The 19,220-nt window shown below is 49.9% G+C and overlaps 1 protein-coding gene across 6 annotated transcripts in view; it reads right to left on the bottom strand.

Moving 5' to 3' along the window:
- Positions 1 to 5,602: 5,602 nt before the first annotated feature.
- C8H20orf194 (chromosome 8 C20orf194 homolog) overlaps positions 5,603 to 19,220 on the bottom strand; it is a 129,695-nt gene continuing 116,077 nt past the window's right edge. For 5 of the 6 annotated variants that reach the window (XM_027621143.2, XM_027621144.2, XM_027621147.2 and 2 more), the window contains 7 exons: positions 18,334 to 18,420; positions 14,524 to 14,630; positions 14,121 to 14,195; positions 11,965 to 12,170; positions 10,790 to 10,855; positions 9,585 to 9,678; positions 5,603 to 9,062 (listed from right to left, as the gene is read on the bottom strand). In XM_027621143.2, the coding sequence (XP_027476944.1) occupies positions 8,950 to 9,062; positions 9,585 to 9,678; positions 10,790 to 10,855; positions 11,965 to 12,170; positions 14,121 to 14,195; positions 14,524 to 14,630; positions 18,334 to 18,420 (748 nt within the window). In that variant the 3' untranslated portion in view covers positions 5,603 to 8,949. Of the gene's footprint in view, positions 9,063 to 9,584; positions 9,679 to 10,789; positions 10,899 to 11,964; positions 12,171 to 14,120; positions 14,196 to 14,523; positions 14,631 to 18,333; positions 18,421 to 19,220 lie in introns of all 6 variants that reach the window. The other variant, XM_027621146.2, reaches the window with a different exon arrangement.

Here is a 19,220-nt window from a genome sequence, read left to right as displayed (position 1 = left end):
TGGCGGACCCCTGTGCGCAGACCGGATGAGCCCGGCTATCGGTTTCACCTCCCGGCAAGATAGTGCATTGGGAGGGAAGCCATGGAGGCATCCCTCTGCAGATGAATGGCCCGGGAGTCGGGAGGGCTTTGAGCACTTGAGCTCCTTACTACCAGAGGAGATGCCACAGAAGATTATCTACCAGACTCAGAGGACTAGCTGGGGGCTGGCCGCATGTTCTTTGTGGGGCTCAGCTGACCCTGGGAGGAGACACACAGGGTCTCCTGGAGAACCCCTGCACTCCACCCTTGGGATCTTCCTTAGATATCCTCTAGCTAGACCCGCAGCCCATTTCACAGACTTCCAGAGGCCCCAGGAGGTGGGTTGGAAGTTGAGGAGCTGAAGGACAGACAGGCTGACTACCAGGAAGCAATTGGATAGGGTGGGTGGTACCAGGGCTAGACCCCTGAAAAGCCACCTATTTTGTGCTCCCCCAATCTGGGAATGCCTAGGCTTCTGCATCTGTCTTCCTGTGTCAGCACCAGCTCCCAGACACCCAGACCTTCCAACCCGCCTTCCAGGAAGCTACCCTGGATTGGAGGGGCAGCCTCCTCCCTCATCTGGGACCCCACGGCTTAGCCCACAGGGAAGGCCTCTCCCCAGTGGTGGATGGACCTGACTCTCAAAGGAACGTCCACTGAGCCCTTCCCTGCTTCCTGCCATCTGCCCCTGCAGGTTCTGTTCCCCTAGTTGCCCTGGAGGGAGCCCCAGAACTCCGCAGACCCCCCCCCCCAACACAAGAAGCTGTTTCCTTTGGCTCTCCCACCCACCACCTGCCTTCTGTGGATTAGAGGCCGAGGGCAAATAGAGGTGCCTCAGATATCCCTACCTGTGCCCCACTGGGTCCTTACACGGGCAGGCAGTTAGGGATCCAGACGTTAGGTACACACAGTTCGTCTCATTCCCCTTCCTTGGGCTCCCTTTACTGGGCTGCGGACATGAGTGCTGGGTTCCACAAGGCCCTTAATGGCTTTCCAAAGGAGTTTCAACTTAGTTTCCCCTGTAAGCCTCTTAGGCTTATAGATTGTAGAGCCTGGAGTGAGAAGTAACTCTATATAAAAACACAAAATAGAGGACGCCTGGCTGGCTCAGCAGGTGGAGCATGTGACTCTTGATCTCAGGGTTGTAAGTTCGAGCCCCATGTTGGGTGTAGAGATTACTTAAAAATGAAATCTTTACAAAAATAAGAATAAACACAAAAACAAAACCACTCCCTTGAACTCCCTTCCTCCTCCAGGAACCATCCAATTCCTCAGCGGTGCTTTACAGAGCACATTTCTCCAGACTTATCTCTGCAACTCTATCTCCACGCCCTTTCTTACTTCTCTTCAACCCCCCTCATAGGTGTTTTGTCCCCAATCCGGCACTGAAACCGCCTCAGCTCTCTTGCCAGGCCCTCCCCCCTCCCCTGGCAGGGCCCAGCACCACCCTCCCCCTCCTCCTCTGTCGGAGCTGGCCCCGCGGCTCTCTTCCAGCCACAGCCAACCATCAGATTGCATGACTCCTGTCACTGAGCTCTGGACCGCGACTCGCCGCAAGTCCTTCCTCCCTCCCTCCAGCCTGGATGGCTAATAGGCAATTCTCAGCAAATCCAGGCAAAACAGAGCTTCCAAGTCCGCCACCCACCTGTTTGCTTTGGACCCGGGAGTTGCTCCAGTGCATCCACGTCGCATCCATGAGCAAATTTTGTTGGGTTTACCTTCAGAACAGGGCACAGTTCTGCCCCCTTTCGTCTCCAGCCTGGTCCACCATCTGGCCTTCTGACTTGCCCCCACCCCTATCCATTCTCCATCACCAACAGCTTCTCCTGGTGTTTAGAAACAAACAAACAAACAGCAAAGCAATCTCCCTGCTGTGGGTGCCTGGAAGGGGTGTCTGCAGCCCTTACCACTGCTCACTTCATCCTTCTGCTCTGGGAGGGGGGCGTCCCTGCTCCCACCAGCCATAGTAGTTGCTCTTTCCTTCCCTCACAGAACCCCGTGGCCCCTCGCTGCAGCATGGCCTTCTGCATTCTGGTCGCTGCCTGGGCCCCATCTCCTGGGCCAGACCACGAGCTCCCTGAGAGCAAGGCTGTGTGTCTTTCCCCAGCACAGCACCCAGTGCAGTAGGTGCTCAACGAACTGTGACAAGTGGAAAGCACAACTGATGTCTCCACATATGGTTCCCAGGGGCTTTGAAGCCAGTGAAGCCCTCTATCCTCCACTGCCACTCTGGTTTTCCAGCTGCACCTAATAGGGGCCCAGCCGGAGACCCCTGATTCCCTAGGTTCCCTCCCTCTCACCCCAAACTCCTCAGTTGGGGCACCAGATCCTTTTATTTCTACTTCAGGTAGGCCCCATCCCTCCGCCTTCCCCTTCCTTGGACCTTTGGCAAGCGTGGCTTCCCACATCTTGCAGCCATCAGGCTTCCCTCAAGTCGGCTGGGGTTTTATAAGCCTCTTGGAGTTTCTGCTGCCTTGAGCAGGCTTTGCAGCCCCTCAGAGGCCCTCACCATCCTGGGAGGAGAGATGCTGTTCCCACGTTATCCCTCTGGTGCTGCTGGTGGGCTGGGGGAGGGAACATGGCCTTCACTGACCCTCCTCTCCTGGGGGACATTTCCAAGCCCCATAGATGGGGGGGTGAGGCCTTATGGTGCCCCTCTCCCAGTTGCTGTATATCCACACTGAAAGATCCAGGCTCCTAGGAGGGCAGAAAGCCCCGTGGACGGCCAACAAGGACCTGCTCCCCTTAGGAGGACATCTCTTTTTGCCACCCCCTGCCCCCATCAACTCACAGTCACAGCCTAGAGGTTGAAGTGGAGTCTTTTTAGCTAGAAAATTCCATGAACTTTTGGTTATCAAATCATCTTTCCTCTTCCTGTTGTCCTTATTTTGCTATTATTTGTACATTCATCCAGGCATGAAACTTCTAAGTAAATATGTAGTTTCTTAAAAATTTGAAGCTGTGTGAGGAAAAAAAAAAAAAACTTCTCTATGGGTACAGTAAAAGCAGTAGTAATTGTAGGATAAAATGGACATATATTCACATTTTATTTGATTAGTTTTTAAAAGCAGATTTACAGTCATTTATTGGTTTAACATAAAATGTATTGATCCTGATACAATTTTTTTTTTAAACCAAATTATTTTGGCTGGTCACTTTAGCAATGCAGGAGCCTGGGAAAAACAGGAATAATTTGTGGATAAATTTATTTTTCTCCAAATTTTTGGATAATGAAACAAAAATGTTTTTGGAATTCTTTCACAACATTGGGTTTTTTTCCACTTGGTTTTTTCCACTTCTACCTGAAGGTCACCCCCTCGCTCTTGTCTAATTAGTCATTTTGACTTGTCAATTGTTCCTTCAAAATCACTCTCCATTTAGTCCTCTTCTCATCCCCAGCAATGTGGAGCAGCGGTCCACCCCCACATGACAGTCTATATGATTTTTCTTATTTAGGGGAAAAAAATTATTCTCAAAACAGCCTCCCATTGAACACTGGTGTCCCTGAGCATGCTGAGGCACTAGAGAGCCAAATAATTGTGGTCTTTTCTCAGTCTGCAGGGGGAAATGGTCCTACTGCATGGAATGTTTTCGATTAAAACATTTCCCCCCCTTGGTTAAAAATCACTACCACCACAACAGAACAACTTTGTGTTCACTATCACTTATACTAGAAGAGACTAGCAGAAAGCAAAATTAAAAGAAAAATCAAGTATATATCTGATTTTAACAGAAAAGCTCAGAAATGGTCTGCCATGCTGGTCTAGGGGAGCAAGCCCTTTTTTGGGGTACTGAGATTCGCCAGTGGACCTGATTTTGGGGGGCCCTTGGAAATGCACGATGACCCTTGGCCAGGCCAGTCAGAATATTCCTGACCATTGTGACTGGTTTGGGGATGGCAATGTGACCTCAGACTTTGGTGCTGCCTTTGGAGAAGTAGGCTGGGTCTTCCCTTTGGGGTGTTGGGGCTGTTGGCAGCATAAAGGAACCTCACTGCCAGGGGAGAGGGAGGCCACCAAGTATGGGGAGAGGGCTCTGATGACACTGGAGCCGGTACCACCCTAGACTCTTCTTACAGCAACCAAGCCATTCCCTTTCTATCATGGGCTGGCAGGGGGGGCATATTGTCATGTTTCCTCTGGGCATGACTGTTTCCTAGATTGTATGATAGAAATGAACACATGCTTACTTCTCCATGCTCCTGAGAGAGCTCTGTGATACTCAGCAGCTCTACTGGAGACCCTCTGTTCCAAGTCACTTCCCATCGATCAGCCAGGATTCCCTGATTCTGAGGCTCCTAGTCTGTCAAGCATGCCCTCAGCTTTCAGTAGTCCAGTGGCCCTACTGTGGTCTCCAGGTGGGGACAGGCCTCCTCCCCAGCCCCAGGCTTCCTGGCCTCGGTTCTCCTGGCCCTCAATGATCATTTCCTCCAGGAGCCCTTCCACATAGAGTGTCAACCCCATCTCCCTGACAATTGTGAGGGCAATCCCTAAGCCCTGGTGGCTTCCCAGGAATTCAAAGCACAGGAGCTCCCTCAAGGTTCAAATCTGGCCCTGCAGAACTGGGAGGCATGAGACTCTGGGGAAAGGGGTTGTGAGGAAGGGGATGCTTCTGCCACCCCCTCTCTCCCAATTCTCTGGGCCCCTCACATGCAGTTTTGCCTTGGTTTGTATATGACTCATTGAGCACACAGAACCTCCAAACCCAAGACCACCTTCCCTACCACCTGAGGGAGGCTGCCTCCTCCGTTGGGCCAGCTCTCCATCTTCCCAGCAGGGCACTTCCCTTGTCCGGAGGCCTCTGCCTTGAGAACGGGACAGAAAGCAGGGTCTCTGTGAAAGCGTGGCACCTCCTTGGCAATCAGCTCTTGCCCCACATCGCCCACGGCCCCAGCCAGGCCCCCCACCGCACGCAGAGAGGGGTGCTGGTGACCACTCCGCTAGAGCTGCGGGCCTTAGGGCGGCCTCTCCCTGGGAGCCAGTGGCCCCAGGCTCCCTGGGTAGGGCAGCGCCAGAGGGGCGTCTTGGAGGGATCTTACGCCAGGGCAGTGGCTCTGACCCCCGGGCCAGTCCCACCCCTTTCGTTTTCGGTCATTCCCATTTGTAAAGTGGGAGCAATGGCCCCCTCACGGAGCTTTGGCTGGAGTTACACGGGCCGACCAGCTTGTCAAGCACCCTGTTGAACAGACACCAGTGCCCCGCCAACCAGGACGCACACAAGGGCAGCAGTGGATGCAGCTTCTCCCAGGGCCCCATGAGGGTAGGGGTGGGGACAGGCTGGCTTTTCTCTGGGGCCCTGGGGGACCCCCGTGGCCACAGCCAGCTTCCTCAAGCCCCTCTTCGGGTTCTGGGAGTCCTGAGAGTGCCCATCCCCACACAGAGTGGTCTCCTCGTGAACTTTACTCTCTGTGGGCCCTCTGGGGTCTGGGGATGGGGATGTGCACCCCAAGGACCTCTCCCCAGCTGCCCAGCAAAGAGCTTCCCCCGGAGGCCCAAGGAAGGGCCCTAGTCCCAGGGGGCGAGCCTTCCCAAGTCCCGCCCCGCCCTTGGGGCAGAGTCCACAGGAACAGGCAACTGCACCAGGTCCTGCTTGTTCAGTGAGAGTTTATTGGTCCTTAGCATGACATCTCAGTTACCAAGGTAAATTCACATACACGACTGCAGGTAAAAACATGTAAAATAATATAAAAATAAATTGAAGGCTACTTTTATATATTTACTGAATTAAGTAGTGTAATAAATACTATAATAAGCAAAAAGCTTCAATCACACAATTCAGTTTCACTGAAGTTACAGTAGTGTTTGTAAATATGAGTTTTAAAATTTAAGTTACAAATATTAAAGCACTGAAAAACTAGTATAAAAGTGAATTTTGGCACGTAAGTGAGCTCTTCTGTCATTAGTATTTGACAACCTGGGACAAGGAAGCCTTTTCTCACCTACTTTTTGAGGTACAACTATCCAACTAGGTCAGCGACACACTGGAATACTTAATAGTTTACAATCTTTGAGTTAACTTTTCCCTTTTGAGAAGCCCAAAGAGCAACCCAGAGCTTATTACTGTGCAAAAATTCTCCAAAATCCTAATAGAATTTAGGAGGGAACTTTTTCTTGCGACCCCCAGGGCCCAGGGTCCTGGCCTCAGGTCAGAGAGCCCCCAGGGCTCGGATGGGGCCAACTGGACTCCTTGCCAGCAGCCCCTTCCTAGGGTGATCCCTTTTCTCCAATTTCAGCCTCCTCCTTCCAATCAAAAAAAAGAAAAAAAAGTCCCACATCAAAACGTAAAATAACCCATAACTTCAGCGACTTCAAATTATCACACTCACTCTGGGTGATATAAAACTGAAGCTGCTAATAGGAAAGTTGGCAAAAAGCACGTAAGCCCCTGGAGGACTTCTGCCTGTCCCTACGGAACCTACTACATCTGATGTCTCTGCTGGGTCCCTGGCATCCACTCCCGGTCAAAATCTACAACACAGTGTCATGGCCCTTCCTCTGGAGACAGCCTAAGACCCTGTCCCTCCACGTGGAGCTCCCAGAGGAATCAAGTGGATATTAAACTTCACAGTCAGAACCCAGAGGTGCCTGGCAGGTTCCAGAAGGGGCAGTGCGTGGGGGGGGGGGAGGGGAAGAGCATCCTCCCTGCCTCAGTCCTCAAAGAGCTCACACAGTCAGTGTGCCTCTTTACCAGGGGCACAGCAAGTGCGCCCCAAGGAATGCCCTTTCGCCAGTGTGCCCCTTCGCACTCCCGAGCAGGCTGAGGAGTGTCAATGGAGGCCTCAGCCAGTTCTGCCTTTTTGGCTTTGGAACTTCTTAACGTTTTGACTTTTTTCAATCACAGTTTCATATTCAAGTTGAGGTAATCACAGTTTTCCCTCTAACAGCAGAGGAATTGGGGTAGTGGGGCAAGTTGGTGAGAGAGCATTTCTGCGGACAACGGTCAGAAACCAAGACCACCACGTAGTGCAGCCCCACGCAGTGGGAAGACCCGCTTCTATGCGCGGGCTCTGAACCCTTTTTAAAAACTCTTTTGTGCAGCCACCAGGAAATGGCTCGAGCTCCTCAATCTAGAGCTTTCATTTAAAAGTTCACAGCAACCCACCTGGAGTAAATGGCCTATGGTTCCCCTACCCCACCCACCCACCCCACTTCTCCCTTCTCTAAGGCTGCTCAAGGTTGAGTTTTTAAAAAGAGCTCAGTAGAGCTAAAAGAAGCTACAGTAACTCATTGCTTAGTTCATCAATTGCACTTAAGATCTACGTTATTGATTCTGAAGCAGAGGCAGGCCCATGTGGACCCCAGCCTCTGGCCCACCAGAAGTGAGGTGCTCCCAGACTTGGGCTCCACACTAGGGCCCTTGTCACCACCAGCTTTGGGAGTTGGGAATGGAACACATGGGCCTTTTCAGAAGGCTTTCTTCATGCAAGACTTCTTATTTAGTGGTATTTTGAGTTTTGTTCATTTGGCTTTAAATATAGATTATTTTTTTCTAATACAAGTACATTTTACTGACAAGCCCTTAACACCTGCTTTGCTACTTGCATGGAGGCCTCTGAGTAACCAGGCACACAGATCATATGTGCTCCATCCTTTCTCAGTCTCTCCTCTGTGCCAGGGGCTATTCTCAAAAACCCCTCTACATTACTGGAAACTTTGCTGGTTTCGTCTATGTGCTTCTTCCTAAGGCATGCAAAAAAAATATGTGAAATTCAGAAAGCATTTACAATCTAGACAGCTGAGGCGCTGAAGTCCTAACAGACATCACCCAAATATCAGTGCCTGTGACCTCCCCCCACCCCAAACTAATTCTGGAAGTCAGGCACCGGATCCATTTCTAATTCCCCTCTGCTTTATGGTCTAGCTGCAAACAAAGCCCCTGGAAGGAATTCTAAATTGGATATTGGAATTCTTTGAAATTCCCGGTCTACAGGAGCCTAACAAGTCCAGGGCCAGCAACAATGCTTGGGGACATAAGTTTCCTGAAGTTTGTGGCTGCAAACCAAGCCTTCCCTGGTAAGGCTCAAGGGAGGGCTGGGTGCTGGAGAGTGAGCCCCCTTCAGGGATGCCGCACAAGTGATCAGAGCCCTGGGCCTAAGACTAAGTGGTTGGAGGATGCTCCCCTCAAAAGTGAGGCAAAGCATCACCAGGGAGGCCGAAGTAGCAGGTTTGCTTTGCTCTTGCCCTGAATGAGGCAAACCAGAGTGAGGGGAGCTCAAAACCATCCTCCAGGGAGACTGCTTGTATCAATTCAAAAGCCACATGCTTCTGGAAAGCAACATGCCTTTCCCCTCAGTTTAGTCTGTAAGGGACAGCTCCTCATCTGAAAACAAGCTGTTGATCTCAGCCCAAGCTGCTGGCTCTGTGGGTGGGGCTCAGGCAGGGCCTGGGGTGGTCCCCCCAGGACCGGGCCCAGGGCCAGCAGGGCCCGCTCCTTCAATGCAAGGGGCCTAAGCAGGAAGCCAGGCACTCCACTGGGGACAGGGCTCTCCTGGGACAGTGTCTGAGGCCCAACGCCTGTGGTGGCTTGGTCCCCCAGGCATGGGCACAGTTCAGGCAGCCAGGGTTCCTTCTGCTTGCCAACAGCAACTCTGTGTAACAAATGATTCTCCCCACCGTCACAGTGCCTCAGCAGCCCAAAGGAGATACCCAGAGGTTCTGGGCTGCCAGCCCCACACACAGGGCAGTCCCTATCTGCTCATCCTCCATGAAGACCCCCCCCGCCCCCCATCAGTGGTGCGGTGCAGGTGATGCTCTTCAGCGCTGTATAGAGAATAAAGACAACATGCACTCAAGCCAGTACACAAAGGCCAAGAAGAAGAAAGACAGCCCCTTTAGGGAGGGCCTCTGGGAGAGCTGAGGTTAAGTAACCCCATTTTTAAACGTCCACCTCCAGGGTGGACGTTCTCCAGGATGTATGGCCCAGCCTTCCCCTAGGGCTTCTGCTCAAAGAGGTCATGATACTCCTGCTGTTCCAGCTCTCGGTTATACTTCTCAATTTCCCGGTTGGCTTCTTCCACGTAGTCATTCATGAACTGGTCCATGACTGGTATCTCATTAAGGAAGAGAGTCCTGAGCCAGGAGGACAAGGGAGGCTGCCCAGGCCCAGAGGGATCTGTGGGCAGCTGAGGTGGGGGACACTTAAGTAGTGAATGCCCAGCCCACACAAAGCCTACCTGCCGGGCTCTTTTTCTATACTGGCCGCACCCCAGCTACAGAGAGTAAGCCAGGGTTGGCAAAGGTTCCTCCATGAGGTCCTAGAGCTGAGCCCTTTGGCCATCACGTCTAGTCTCCAACTTGTAAATTATGATCCCTGATGACCACAGAACGCAGGATGTCACCACAGCTACATTTAAACTACAACCTACAGATGCTTCAGCGAACGAAGGCGAAATTAATTTTAATGACGTCAGAAGGCCCAAATGAAAAGTCTGCCTCTGTGGCTTGCTGCATGCTCTCAGAACCCAGCCCTCTCTAGGAGGTGGGCTGCAGTGGCTCTAGCAGACACCCTCTTTACGATCAGGCTTCCACACACGCCCAACCTGGCCACCACAGATTCCAAGGATACGTGGGTGAAAATCAGTCTTGTCACCAAAGAAGTTGACAAACTGGGTGCCATTGTAAAAGTAGCCTGCGGGCAGGGGGTCCAGGTGGCGTTTCACCTGTAGGAAAAAAGAGTCCTATTAAAATTATCTGACCACGTTCTATCATCTACTCATTCATTAAAAACAAACAAGCCTATGACCTTAGCAAGACAGCCCACTCTGCCCCACGGAAGGCTAGACATGCGAGGGAATGTCCTCCCCGCAGCAGTTCTCAAGTAGTGACTGATGGAGGTCCCTAAGCTCTCAGGGAGGAACTCTGGGAGCTTCTCATGGGATTAAGCTCCACTCATCCTCAGTGGTACTGGTTTGATAACATACCCTTTGTTAGCTGTCTCCCCTTCTTTCTCTCCCTTACTTTTCCCACTTCCCTGCTAGTGTCTCCTAGAATCACTTGCAAAATAAGCTACGTGTACTCAAATCCATGTTTAAGGTCTGCTTCTGGGGAACATACACTACAAGGACTGCCTTCTGAGGTATCCACAGTCTCCTCCCCAGGAGCACCCAGGGTTGCCCAGGACAGAAGCTGGATATGAAGGGACCTCCTCAAGTCCAAAGCAGGGACTCCTAGGGTCCCAGAGCCTCTCCCACCCATTCATTACTGGGAGAAGTGGCACAGCCTGTGCTGGGGCCTGGACTCCGTGTCCCTTGTAGCCTTTGCCCCCAAGCCCCCAGGAAAAGGTCCCAGTGGGGGTCGGGACTGGAACAGAGGCTGAGAGTCAGCCTGAAGGCTGAGGGGCTCATCAAAGAGCCTCTCATGGTGGTCCCAGAATTCTATCCCCTGCTTATTGGCAGCTTCTGGATCTAGACAGCTTTTCTTGGGCTCTGTTTCTTTATCTGTGGTTTATATCTAGCATGGAGGGATGAGAGGAGAAAGGACTTCTGTGGCTGCTTCAACAGTGTGTCAAAACAGGGCTCCATGTCACCCCTTCCTCCCACAGGCACTGCTTCTCATCTCATGCCCAGGTCACACCAGATGTCCCTCTACCCTCTTCCTCTCAGGCTACAAGGTTGGAGGGTCTGAGGTTCCTCTTTACCCAGCTTCCCTCTGTGGCTTAAGAGGAGCAAGACCTCCAGCATGCCCTATAAATAGGCCCCTCACTCAGGGAATCCTAAAGGATGGAGCTGTGCCAGCCCAGACGGATAGCCTTGGGGCTCTTAGGGGACTCACGTGGATATTCCTGATCTCCTGCTGAGTCAGCATTCCCCTGGTCTTCAGGGCTTTCCTCTGAGGCTTCTGTGCAGAGATGTAGGGAGGGAGGGGTCAGGTCCCAACGGAGCTGATGGAGTACATGGGCAGGCGAGGGCTCAGGGCTCTGAGGGCCAGTTACATGACTTAAGATCCCAGCGGTGGGGAAAGAAAGCACAGTACTGTCGTGGCCTGGACACAATATCCTGCCTGCCTGCCCCTCAAGGAGACCACTTACCACCACAGAACCCTGTGTGCCAGGGGAAACAAGCAGCAGAGGAAACACCAGTGCTTCTGCAAATAGCATGTTCCTGTCTCTGAAGATCCTCGACTCTAAGCCCTACCAGTGCCAGGTATGCAGACAAAGGGACAACATGAAGTCCCCTACTCAACCACTTAGGAGTTTATCCAGTTTATCTGAGAAAAACAGCCTACAGGCAGCCATCCCTCAGTATAAAAGACAGGTTCCAACTAAGCATCTACAAAGGACCCAGGGCCCAGCAACTCTATTTCCAGAGTTCTAAGTCAACCTCAACCCCTGAGGCTGTGCTAAGAGGCCTAGCACCCGACCTGCATCATATTAGAGGATTTTAACTCCAGTCTAGGTTTTATTTTTCTTTGCAGTACTGGGCTAAAGATGCTTATGTGCCTCTATAGGCAAGCATCCTCTTCCCTTGAGACTCCCTGGGCTCACTGGTATCAATGCTTCAAGTCTTGGTTTGCAAACAGCTGTAAACATATCTTTGCTGTTTCTCATTTCTAGAGACAGAACCCAAGTATAGAAGGATTCTGGGCTCAGAACACAGGACAGCCTCGAATTAGGTTCAGCTAAGAAAAGACATTTTGAGTTTAGACTGCCAGGCTGACCCAGGATCCACATGGAACCACTAGGTTTCACCCAGGTCCTAGTTAAGCCACCTAATAACTGCAATTTGCCTTGGCAAAAGAATTAGAAATGGCTGTAAGAACAGGTCTGCCTTGAGGTTACCCCAAGTGGCTTCCTCCTACTTGCAAACCATCCCTGAAAGTGCTGGCTGAGCCTGTGAAGGGTGGACGAGGAGGGAGGTCATGGGAGGGGCTTCTACCCCAAGGCCAGGAGCAGCTATGAGGTGTGCTGGTCACATTTGTGCCAGAGGTGTCTGGGCTTTGGAAACCACCTGCTTAGCTGACTGCCGCAGCCAGTCCTTGACGCTTTCTTCCTTCAGGGAGCAGCCGATGAACACGAGGTAACATTCCTGCTGCCCGTTGCTTTCTTGAGGTGTGCTTCGGGAGTCAGGCGGTGGCGAGGGTCCCTCCAAAACAGGGACAATGCTCAAAGAATTGGCCAGAGTGTTATGGCAGACCTCCATGGCCTTCTCAGAGTCTGCAGGGAGAACACACGTAGCCCCTGAGCCCCAAAAGGATAAAGCTACACTAAGACTGTAACGTGCAGATGGTTGGGGACAGATTCCTGTGACATATGCAGGAGGGAGAACTGCCATGATTGGTGTCAAGTTAGACAGGATGACGTAAGAGAGGGAGGAGCAATGTAAATCTCTGGCTTGGCTGATTTGGTAACCAGGTGGAGGTCACTAACCCAGAAGGGGGCTACAAGAGGAGAGCTCCTAGCAGAGGGCTGAGAGGCCAAGGGAGGAGGGACTGTCAACATACAAGTGGTGCAGGAGGGTCACATAATAGGCACAGGAAAGCTAGGACTGGGTTTATAGACTGGGAAGCCGGGGGCTAGCACAGGAGACACAAGGAAAAGGCAAGGTCCCCCTAAAAAGCAGGATGAGAAAGGGTTCCAAAACAAAGAGAGGTTAACTTTGAATAAGAAAGGGGTCAAGAGGGCGCCTGGGTGGCTCAGTTGGTTGGGCGACTGCCTTCGGTTCGGGTCATGATCCTGGAGTCCCGGGATCGAGTCCCAGGACTCGATCGGGCCCCCTGCTCAGCGGGAAGTCTGCTTCTCCCTCTGGCCCTCCCCCTCTCATGTGCTCTCTCTCATTCTCTCTCTCAAATGAATAAATAAAATCTTTTCAAAAAAAAGGGGGGTCAAGAGAAGTTCTAAATTAAGACAAAAACAAGGTGAGAGGGAAGGGGGAGACATTATGACCTCTGAAGCAAGGAGGAGCCTGAGGGAAGCAGGCTTGAGTGAGGGGCCAAAGTTTCAGATTCAGTAACATAAATTAGGCCAAAGGCATGGATTAAGGACCTTGAGAGCTTCTTTTATATAGGTGATGTCAACTAATTCTCCCATCTGAACCCATATGGTCCCATGCTTACAACTCTCAGTGGCTCCCTATGGCAGACACTGATGGTTGCCTGCCCAGCATCCTGCTCTTTCTCCAATACCAATTCTCCAGAAGGCATGGCAACTCAATCCTGGGCAATGAGAGGAGAAGTCTGCTCGGGAAGTGGTAGGAAGTGCTTCAGTAAAAGGCATCTGTATTGATAAAGCCACCCATAGGAAGACCCTCTCCTATCAGCTGGATGTTGTGTTTGGAGGTGACACCTAGACCTGTAGCACTACCTGGCAATGAGGGGTGGGAACCTGAGGACAAGCTGACATACCATGAATGAAGGAACACACACTACCTGTGTCCTCAGTGGCCCTGCTATGTTGCCTGACCTCTTGACTTATTACACAGCTAACACCTGCTAGTTGAGTTGGTGTTTTCTGCTACAACAGCTAAAAATGCCTTAACAGACATATTCCCGCTAGGCCTCAGCCACAGTGAACCCTTTTTGGTTCCTGCAATGTGCCTTTTTTGCCTTGGTTCCAAAGCACATGCTGTACCTTTTCTCTGGAATATTCTCCCCTTTCTCAATGTTGAGTTGACTAACTCCTTGTCTTGAGGCCTTCCTTGACCTCCAGCCCAGGACGGACAGACTTCAGGTCATTAGGGTTTCCAGAGGTCTAAGGCTAATAAATAGGGAGAAGGCAAGTGGAAGGCTTGAAGACTTCGGCAGAAATGGATCTGCACCTGGAGAGCTCATCACTGGGGCAGCTCCTGGTGACAGGTCTAGGAGGTCATGGATGCCTTGAAAGGGGTGGAGTGAGAGTCTCTGGAACAAGGAAATCAAGGAGCTGTAAGGAAAGGCCTTGGGCAGGCCATTCAGGGGGAAGATAGGAAACATCCTCCACTGTGGAGCAGGACCTGCAGAAAGGCGGGGAGACTAGAAGAACCACTGGTGTCAAGCCCAGACGGGAGGGTTTTTGAGAGAGTCTGAGAGCTATCTGTGGTCTGTAGAGCACCAGTAGAAGCTATGATCCCACATCATGAGATGTGAGCATTCCATAGTGCAGGACTCCCAAATCCAACTCCCCAGTTACCTGAAAACTTCACTTTGCCGAGGATGTGGTAGATGTTTCCAGAGAAGGGACTTGGCTTGATGGAAGACTGAATTGCTGGTGGAGGAAGAGGACAAGGCTGTCAGCTACCTGGGGGCAGAGGCCAATTCAGGGCACACAGCTGGGAGGGTTAGGGACTGGGAAGGATCCCTACTCGAGGGACCAGGGCTCATAGGCTGTCCCTCCACCAGAACCTCCCCAGTGGCTCTGCCACTGTTCCCAAGAGTGGGGCACTCCTGGGTCCTCAAATCCCTCTGCCTGTTTTTGGACCCAATGGAAAGGAGAAAAGACAGCACACATTAATACTAAAATGGTGCCAGGAAGCAGGGACAACTCTGGCATACTCTTTTATCAGGGTCTGGGACATGTCCCAACCAAGGCTTACCTTTACACTTGGCCACGAAGCGAGTCTTCTCCAAGGGACGACCAAACCATACGCAGATCTGAACCATTAGTGGAAAGACTGATCCAGCATCAAATTTACCTTCATACCTTAAAAAAGTTTAAAAAGTTTTAAGTACAAGTAATTGGGGCTTTGAGTGTTATTATATACTACTCAGGGATGAATTACATATCCATTGTGTAATATTTGAGTTCTCTCTTACGTGACATTTTGCGTACAAAACACTTGTTTTAAATATGTATGTGTTTCTTTCATCTTGAGACTGGGAAGCATGGTTGCCCCATTAGAGCAGGGAGGTCTGTAGACTAGCAGTTCCTTGAAGCCAAAGACCCCCCATCTATCTTTGAAGCCTGCCAGTGTGCCACCTGAGATTGGGGGTTCTTCCTGACACCCCTGGAGTTCTTCCTCAGGGCCTCAACTATACCCCACCACTGTTGAGGGCAGCTTCACAGACTGTAGATTTGGATGTGCACACTTTCCAGAAGGAACTAAAGAGCTGGGGCATCTCTGCTCTATTTTCTCAGTTTTGAATTCAGCAGACATAATGCCAACCATAGACTCATTAAGAAGATGCCATGTTCAGGGGCACCTGGCTCAGTTGGTAGAGCATGCAATTCTTAATCTTGGGGTTGTGAGCTCAAGCCCCACGTTGGGTGTAGAGATTGCTTAAAAATAAAAAAAAATTTTTTAAGATTTTATTTATTTATTTGACAGAGACACAGCGAGAGAGGGAACACAAGCAGCGGGAGAAGGAGAAGCAAGCTTCCCGCTGAGCAGGGAGCCCGATGTGGGGCTCGATCCCAGAACCCTGGGATCATGACCTGAGCCGAAGGCAGACACTTAACGAATGAACCACCCAGGTGCCCCAAAAATAAAAAAAAATTTTTAAAAAGGACATGCCATATTCAGAGCATTTAAAAAGTTCAAGTTTTTATTATGGAAAATTGAAAACACATGCAAAGATAGTGAGATAGTGCAATGAACCCCCATCACCCAGCTTCCAAAGTTATGGAATTATCATTCCTTCTTTTGAATTATTTCCCTGAGATGAATCTGCATGATGGTATCAATCCAGGAAAGGGTGTAACCATCTCATGGGTAATAACTTACACCACTCCCAGTAGCAGAAGAGTGTTTCAGTTGCACAATTCCCCCAGCAATGATTCTTACAGATATTTCCATTGTGTAATATTTGAGTTCTCAGTTAAGTGTAATAGGTTTCAATCAAAATAACAGCAAGGTATCATTTTACGTTTTTGAGTTACTAAAATGGAATTCTGTTACCCTGGCTGCCATTTATACTTGCTCTAAAGTGAACTGTGCAGGGGCCACTGGGTGGCTCTGTCGGTTAGGCATCTGACTCATGGTTTCAGCTCAGGTCATGATCTCAGGGTTGTGGGTTCGAGCCCCGCTCAGGCTCTGTGCTCAGCATGGAGTCTGCTTGAGATTCCCTCTCCCTCTCTCTCTGCCCCTCCCTCCTGCTCACGTACTTGCTCTCTCTAAAATAAGTAAAATCTTCAAAAAAAAAAAAAAGTGAATTGTCCACATCTATATGGACTGGGTTACTTTTCTTCAGTATCAAAATAAGCTTCTCAAATATTATATTAACCCTTTGCCAAATCTGATGCAAACATTTTCTTCCAGTCTATTATATTTTATTAGTTTCCTTTGCTTTAAAATAGCTCTACAGATTTGAATTTTATATCATATGTATTATTGAAAGTATCTTACTCTTTATGCTTTCTTTAAAGTAAGGTGCTGGTATAACATTTCTGCAGTACTGACATGTTCTTCTTGCCCTCTCCCAAGATATGGGAGACCATCGGCCTCTCCGGCTTCTTTGTTCAGAGCCTGAATCCTTAGGGAAACTGGGAGGGGCCAAGGGAAGAGTGAAGGTTTCCTGCTAGGCTAGAAACAAGCCTTCTACCAGGGGAGTTGGGGGTGGGGTAGATGAGCAGAGAGAGGGTTGTGGGAGGGGAATGGCTGACAATCTGCACAGCACAGAGCTAAGCACAGAGCTAAAGCCTGTTCACTGAGGTGGTGGGCTCTGACTCAGGGAGGGAGAGGGAAAAATATACAGGGATGGCTGATGGCTGCCATCTTGTTAAAAGATTAAATTATCTGATTCTTAGGAAGGGACTCAGAAGGGGGAGGGCCCAAAGGATGATGTTGAGGCCCCTCCATCTCTGATTCTCTGTAAGGACTGATCTTCCTGGTAAAGAGAAAGCTTCAGACTTTAGATTCATGGATCCTTCTAATGTACCCTTTATACCTGGCTCTTGGATCATTCTGCCTCCAGGAAAGTTTGTGCCCTGAGCTAGGTTCATGTGCACAATGCCCAGAATGAGTCACCATGGACTACAGAATGGATGCTTCCCTAGGCATTAGGTGGAAGCAGCAGGAATCTCAGGCCCAGGCCCAGAGGTGAGGCAGGAAAAGGGTCAGCTGTAGTCAGTGGAGAGGAAGGTTTCACCCAGAAGCTCCATCTGTTTCCTTTTACCTAAGATAGAACTGTCTTGTTCAGGCATAAGGCATGATGCCCTTACCCACTGTTTAAGCAAGTATGATGTAACTCAAATCAGAGGTTCCTTCTAGAATATGCCTGAAAATCTTCAATTCCACACATTGGACTTGTTTGTTGTGCCAGCATAGTGCAATCAGTTTTTTGCTGGTATAAAATACTGGTGACGTAAGGGGTGGTGTGGAGGACACAGAAAGGTGTCTGGGGGAAGTGAGCAAGGATAACAAAGATAATCCAAATCAATACGAGAGAATACTTTTGGCCAAGCTTTAGTAACTGTCTTCCCTTGAACCTTCAAGAGAGCAGAACCCAGCTACCCATTCTGTGGAGGAACGAGTGCAGCATGGCGGTTGAGCATACGGGCTCTGGGGCCACATAAGCTGGGTTTGAAACGCAGCTCTTTCACTTACTGGCTGTATGAACCTGAACACGCCATTTAACTCCTCGCCGCCTCACTTACCTTATCCTTAAAAAGGAGGAAAATCAAGGAGCCTACCTCACAGGCTTGGTTTGAGGATTAATGAGGTAACACAGGTAGAGCTCGTAGGGTGGCTCTGTCCAACAGAACTTTCTGTGAGGATAGAAATGTTCTGGATCTGCGCTGCCCAAGTGCTAACTGCTGGCCACAGGTAACTACTGAGCACTCGGAAGTGTGGCTTGTATGACTGAAAGACTGATTTTACTTAATTTTTATTAATTTACACTTTATTAAATAGCCAACTGTGGCCAGTGGCTACTGTCCTGGAGAGCTCAGAACAAGGTGTAGCACACAGTGAGTGCTCAAGTGATGTTGGCACTAGCATGACTACGGCGCCCTTGGTACTCTCTCCCCCGCTCCCTTCTGGAGGAGAGGTTCACATGCCGAGAGAATAAACATCCCCCAGGGCCACAACAGCAGGGAAGCTACCTGTCAGGTGGGACCCCCTAGAGGACTGACTATATTCTCAGGAGCGACTCTCACCTGGTTCCACGCCAGCCACCTCACCCTCACTAGAGGCTAGAGGAAAAAGGCCACGGGGTGCTTGGTGCCCAGAGGGCCACTCCCTAAGTCTCAACATCTAGCAAGGCTCCCAAGTTGGTGCCCAAGATGTGTGGAGCACTGGGCTCCTGGCAAGACCAGCAGCTGTTAGGGTACGGCAGGCCGTCCCAGCTGCCAGTGCTACCCTTGTAGAACACGTGAAATTTCACTTTCTTTCTTTCTTTTTTTTGTAAATGAAAAAATCATTGCGTTTACAAAGAAATCTTAGCTACTTTTCAATGATGATACTTGCCAGCCAGGGTACATTAAATATCGAGATCGTAGCATCTGAGGACTTGAAAAACTATTTTCTGAGAGAATCAGCTCAATGTCTTCATTCCTTTGAAAACACACAGAAAAACCTAGGTTAATTAGGACAATCAATTTTAAGCGGCCCATTTTGCTTCCCCCCCGCCACAGATGCACAAGCATGTACAAGGACATTTTTTCTGTTACTGCACACCCCCAAATCCTTCAGTATGCCTCCCTCTCCGAAGAACAAGGGCATTCTCTTTCACAACAACAATACTATTATTATACCCAAGGAATTTAATACTGTGGACCAGCAGTACTGGTATCATCTAGAAGCTCATCATCAGAAACACAAAATGCCAGGCCCCACTCTAGACCTGCCAAATCAGACCTCTTATTTTAAGAAGATCCCTAAGAGATCTATATGCACATTAGAGTTGGAGAAGTACTGATCTAATCCATTTTCAAATTTTCCCTGTTTTGCCAGAGAGGGGACCCAGGATCCAATCAAGGACTGCTTACTGAATTTACAATCTTTATTTTCCTTTAATGTGGAATAATTCTTCCAACTTTTTTTTGTTTCTTACAGAGTTGACAGTTGTGAAGAGTACATGCCAGTTGTCCTGTGTCCTACAATCTGGATCTATTTCCTTATGATTAAATTCCGTTAAACATTTTTGGTAAGATTAATACCCAGGTGAGGTTATGTCCTTCCCAGAGCATCACATGAAGGAGGCACACGATGTCAGTCTGCCCACATAGTGGTCTCTAAGTCTAATCATTTGGTCAACGTCATGTCTACTAGATCTCTCTACTGTGAAGGTACTTTCCCCTCATCGTAAGCAGTAAGTAGTCCATGGAGTGATGTTAATGTCCTTTTCATCAACA

The sequence above is a fragment of the Zalophus californianus genome, chromosome 8, assembly GCF_009762305.2.
Source record: "Zalophus californianus isolate mZalCal1 chromosome 8, mZalCal1.pri.v2, whole genome shotgun sequence".
NCBI classification, from domain to species: Eukaryota; Metazoa; Chordata; class Mammalia; order Carnivora; family Otariidae; genus Zalophus; species Zalophus californianus.
This window is presented reverse-complemented; position numbering and strand designations above follow the sequence as displayed.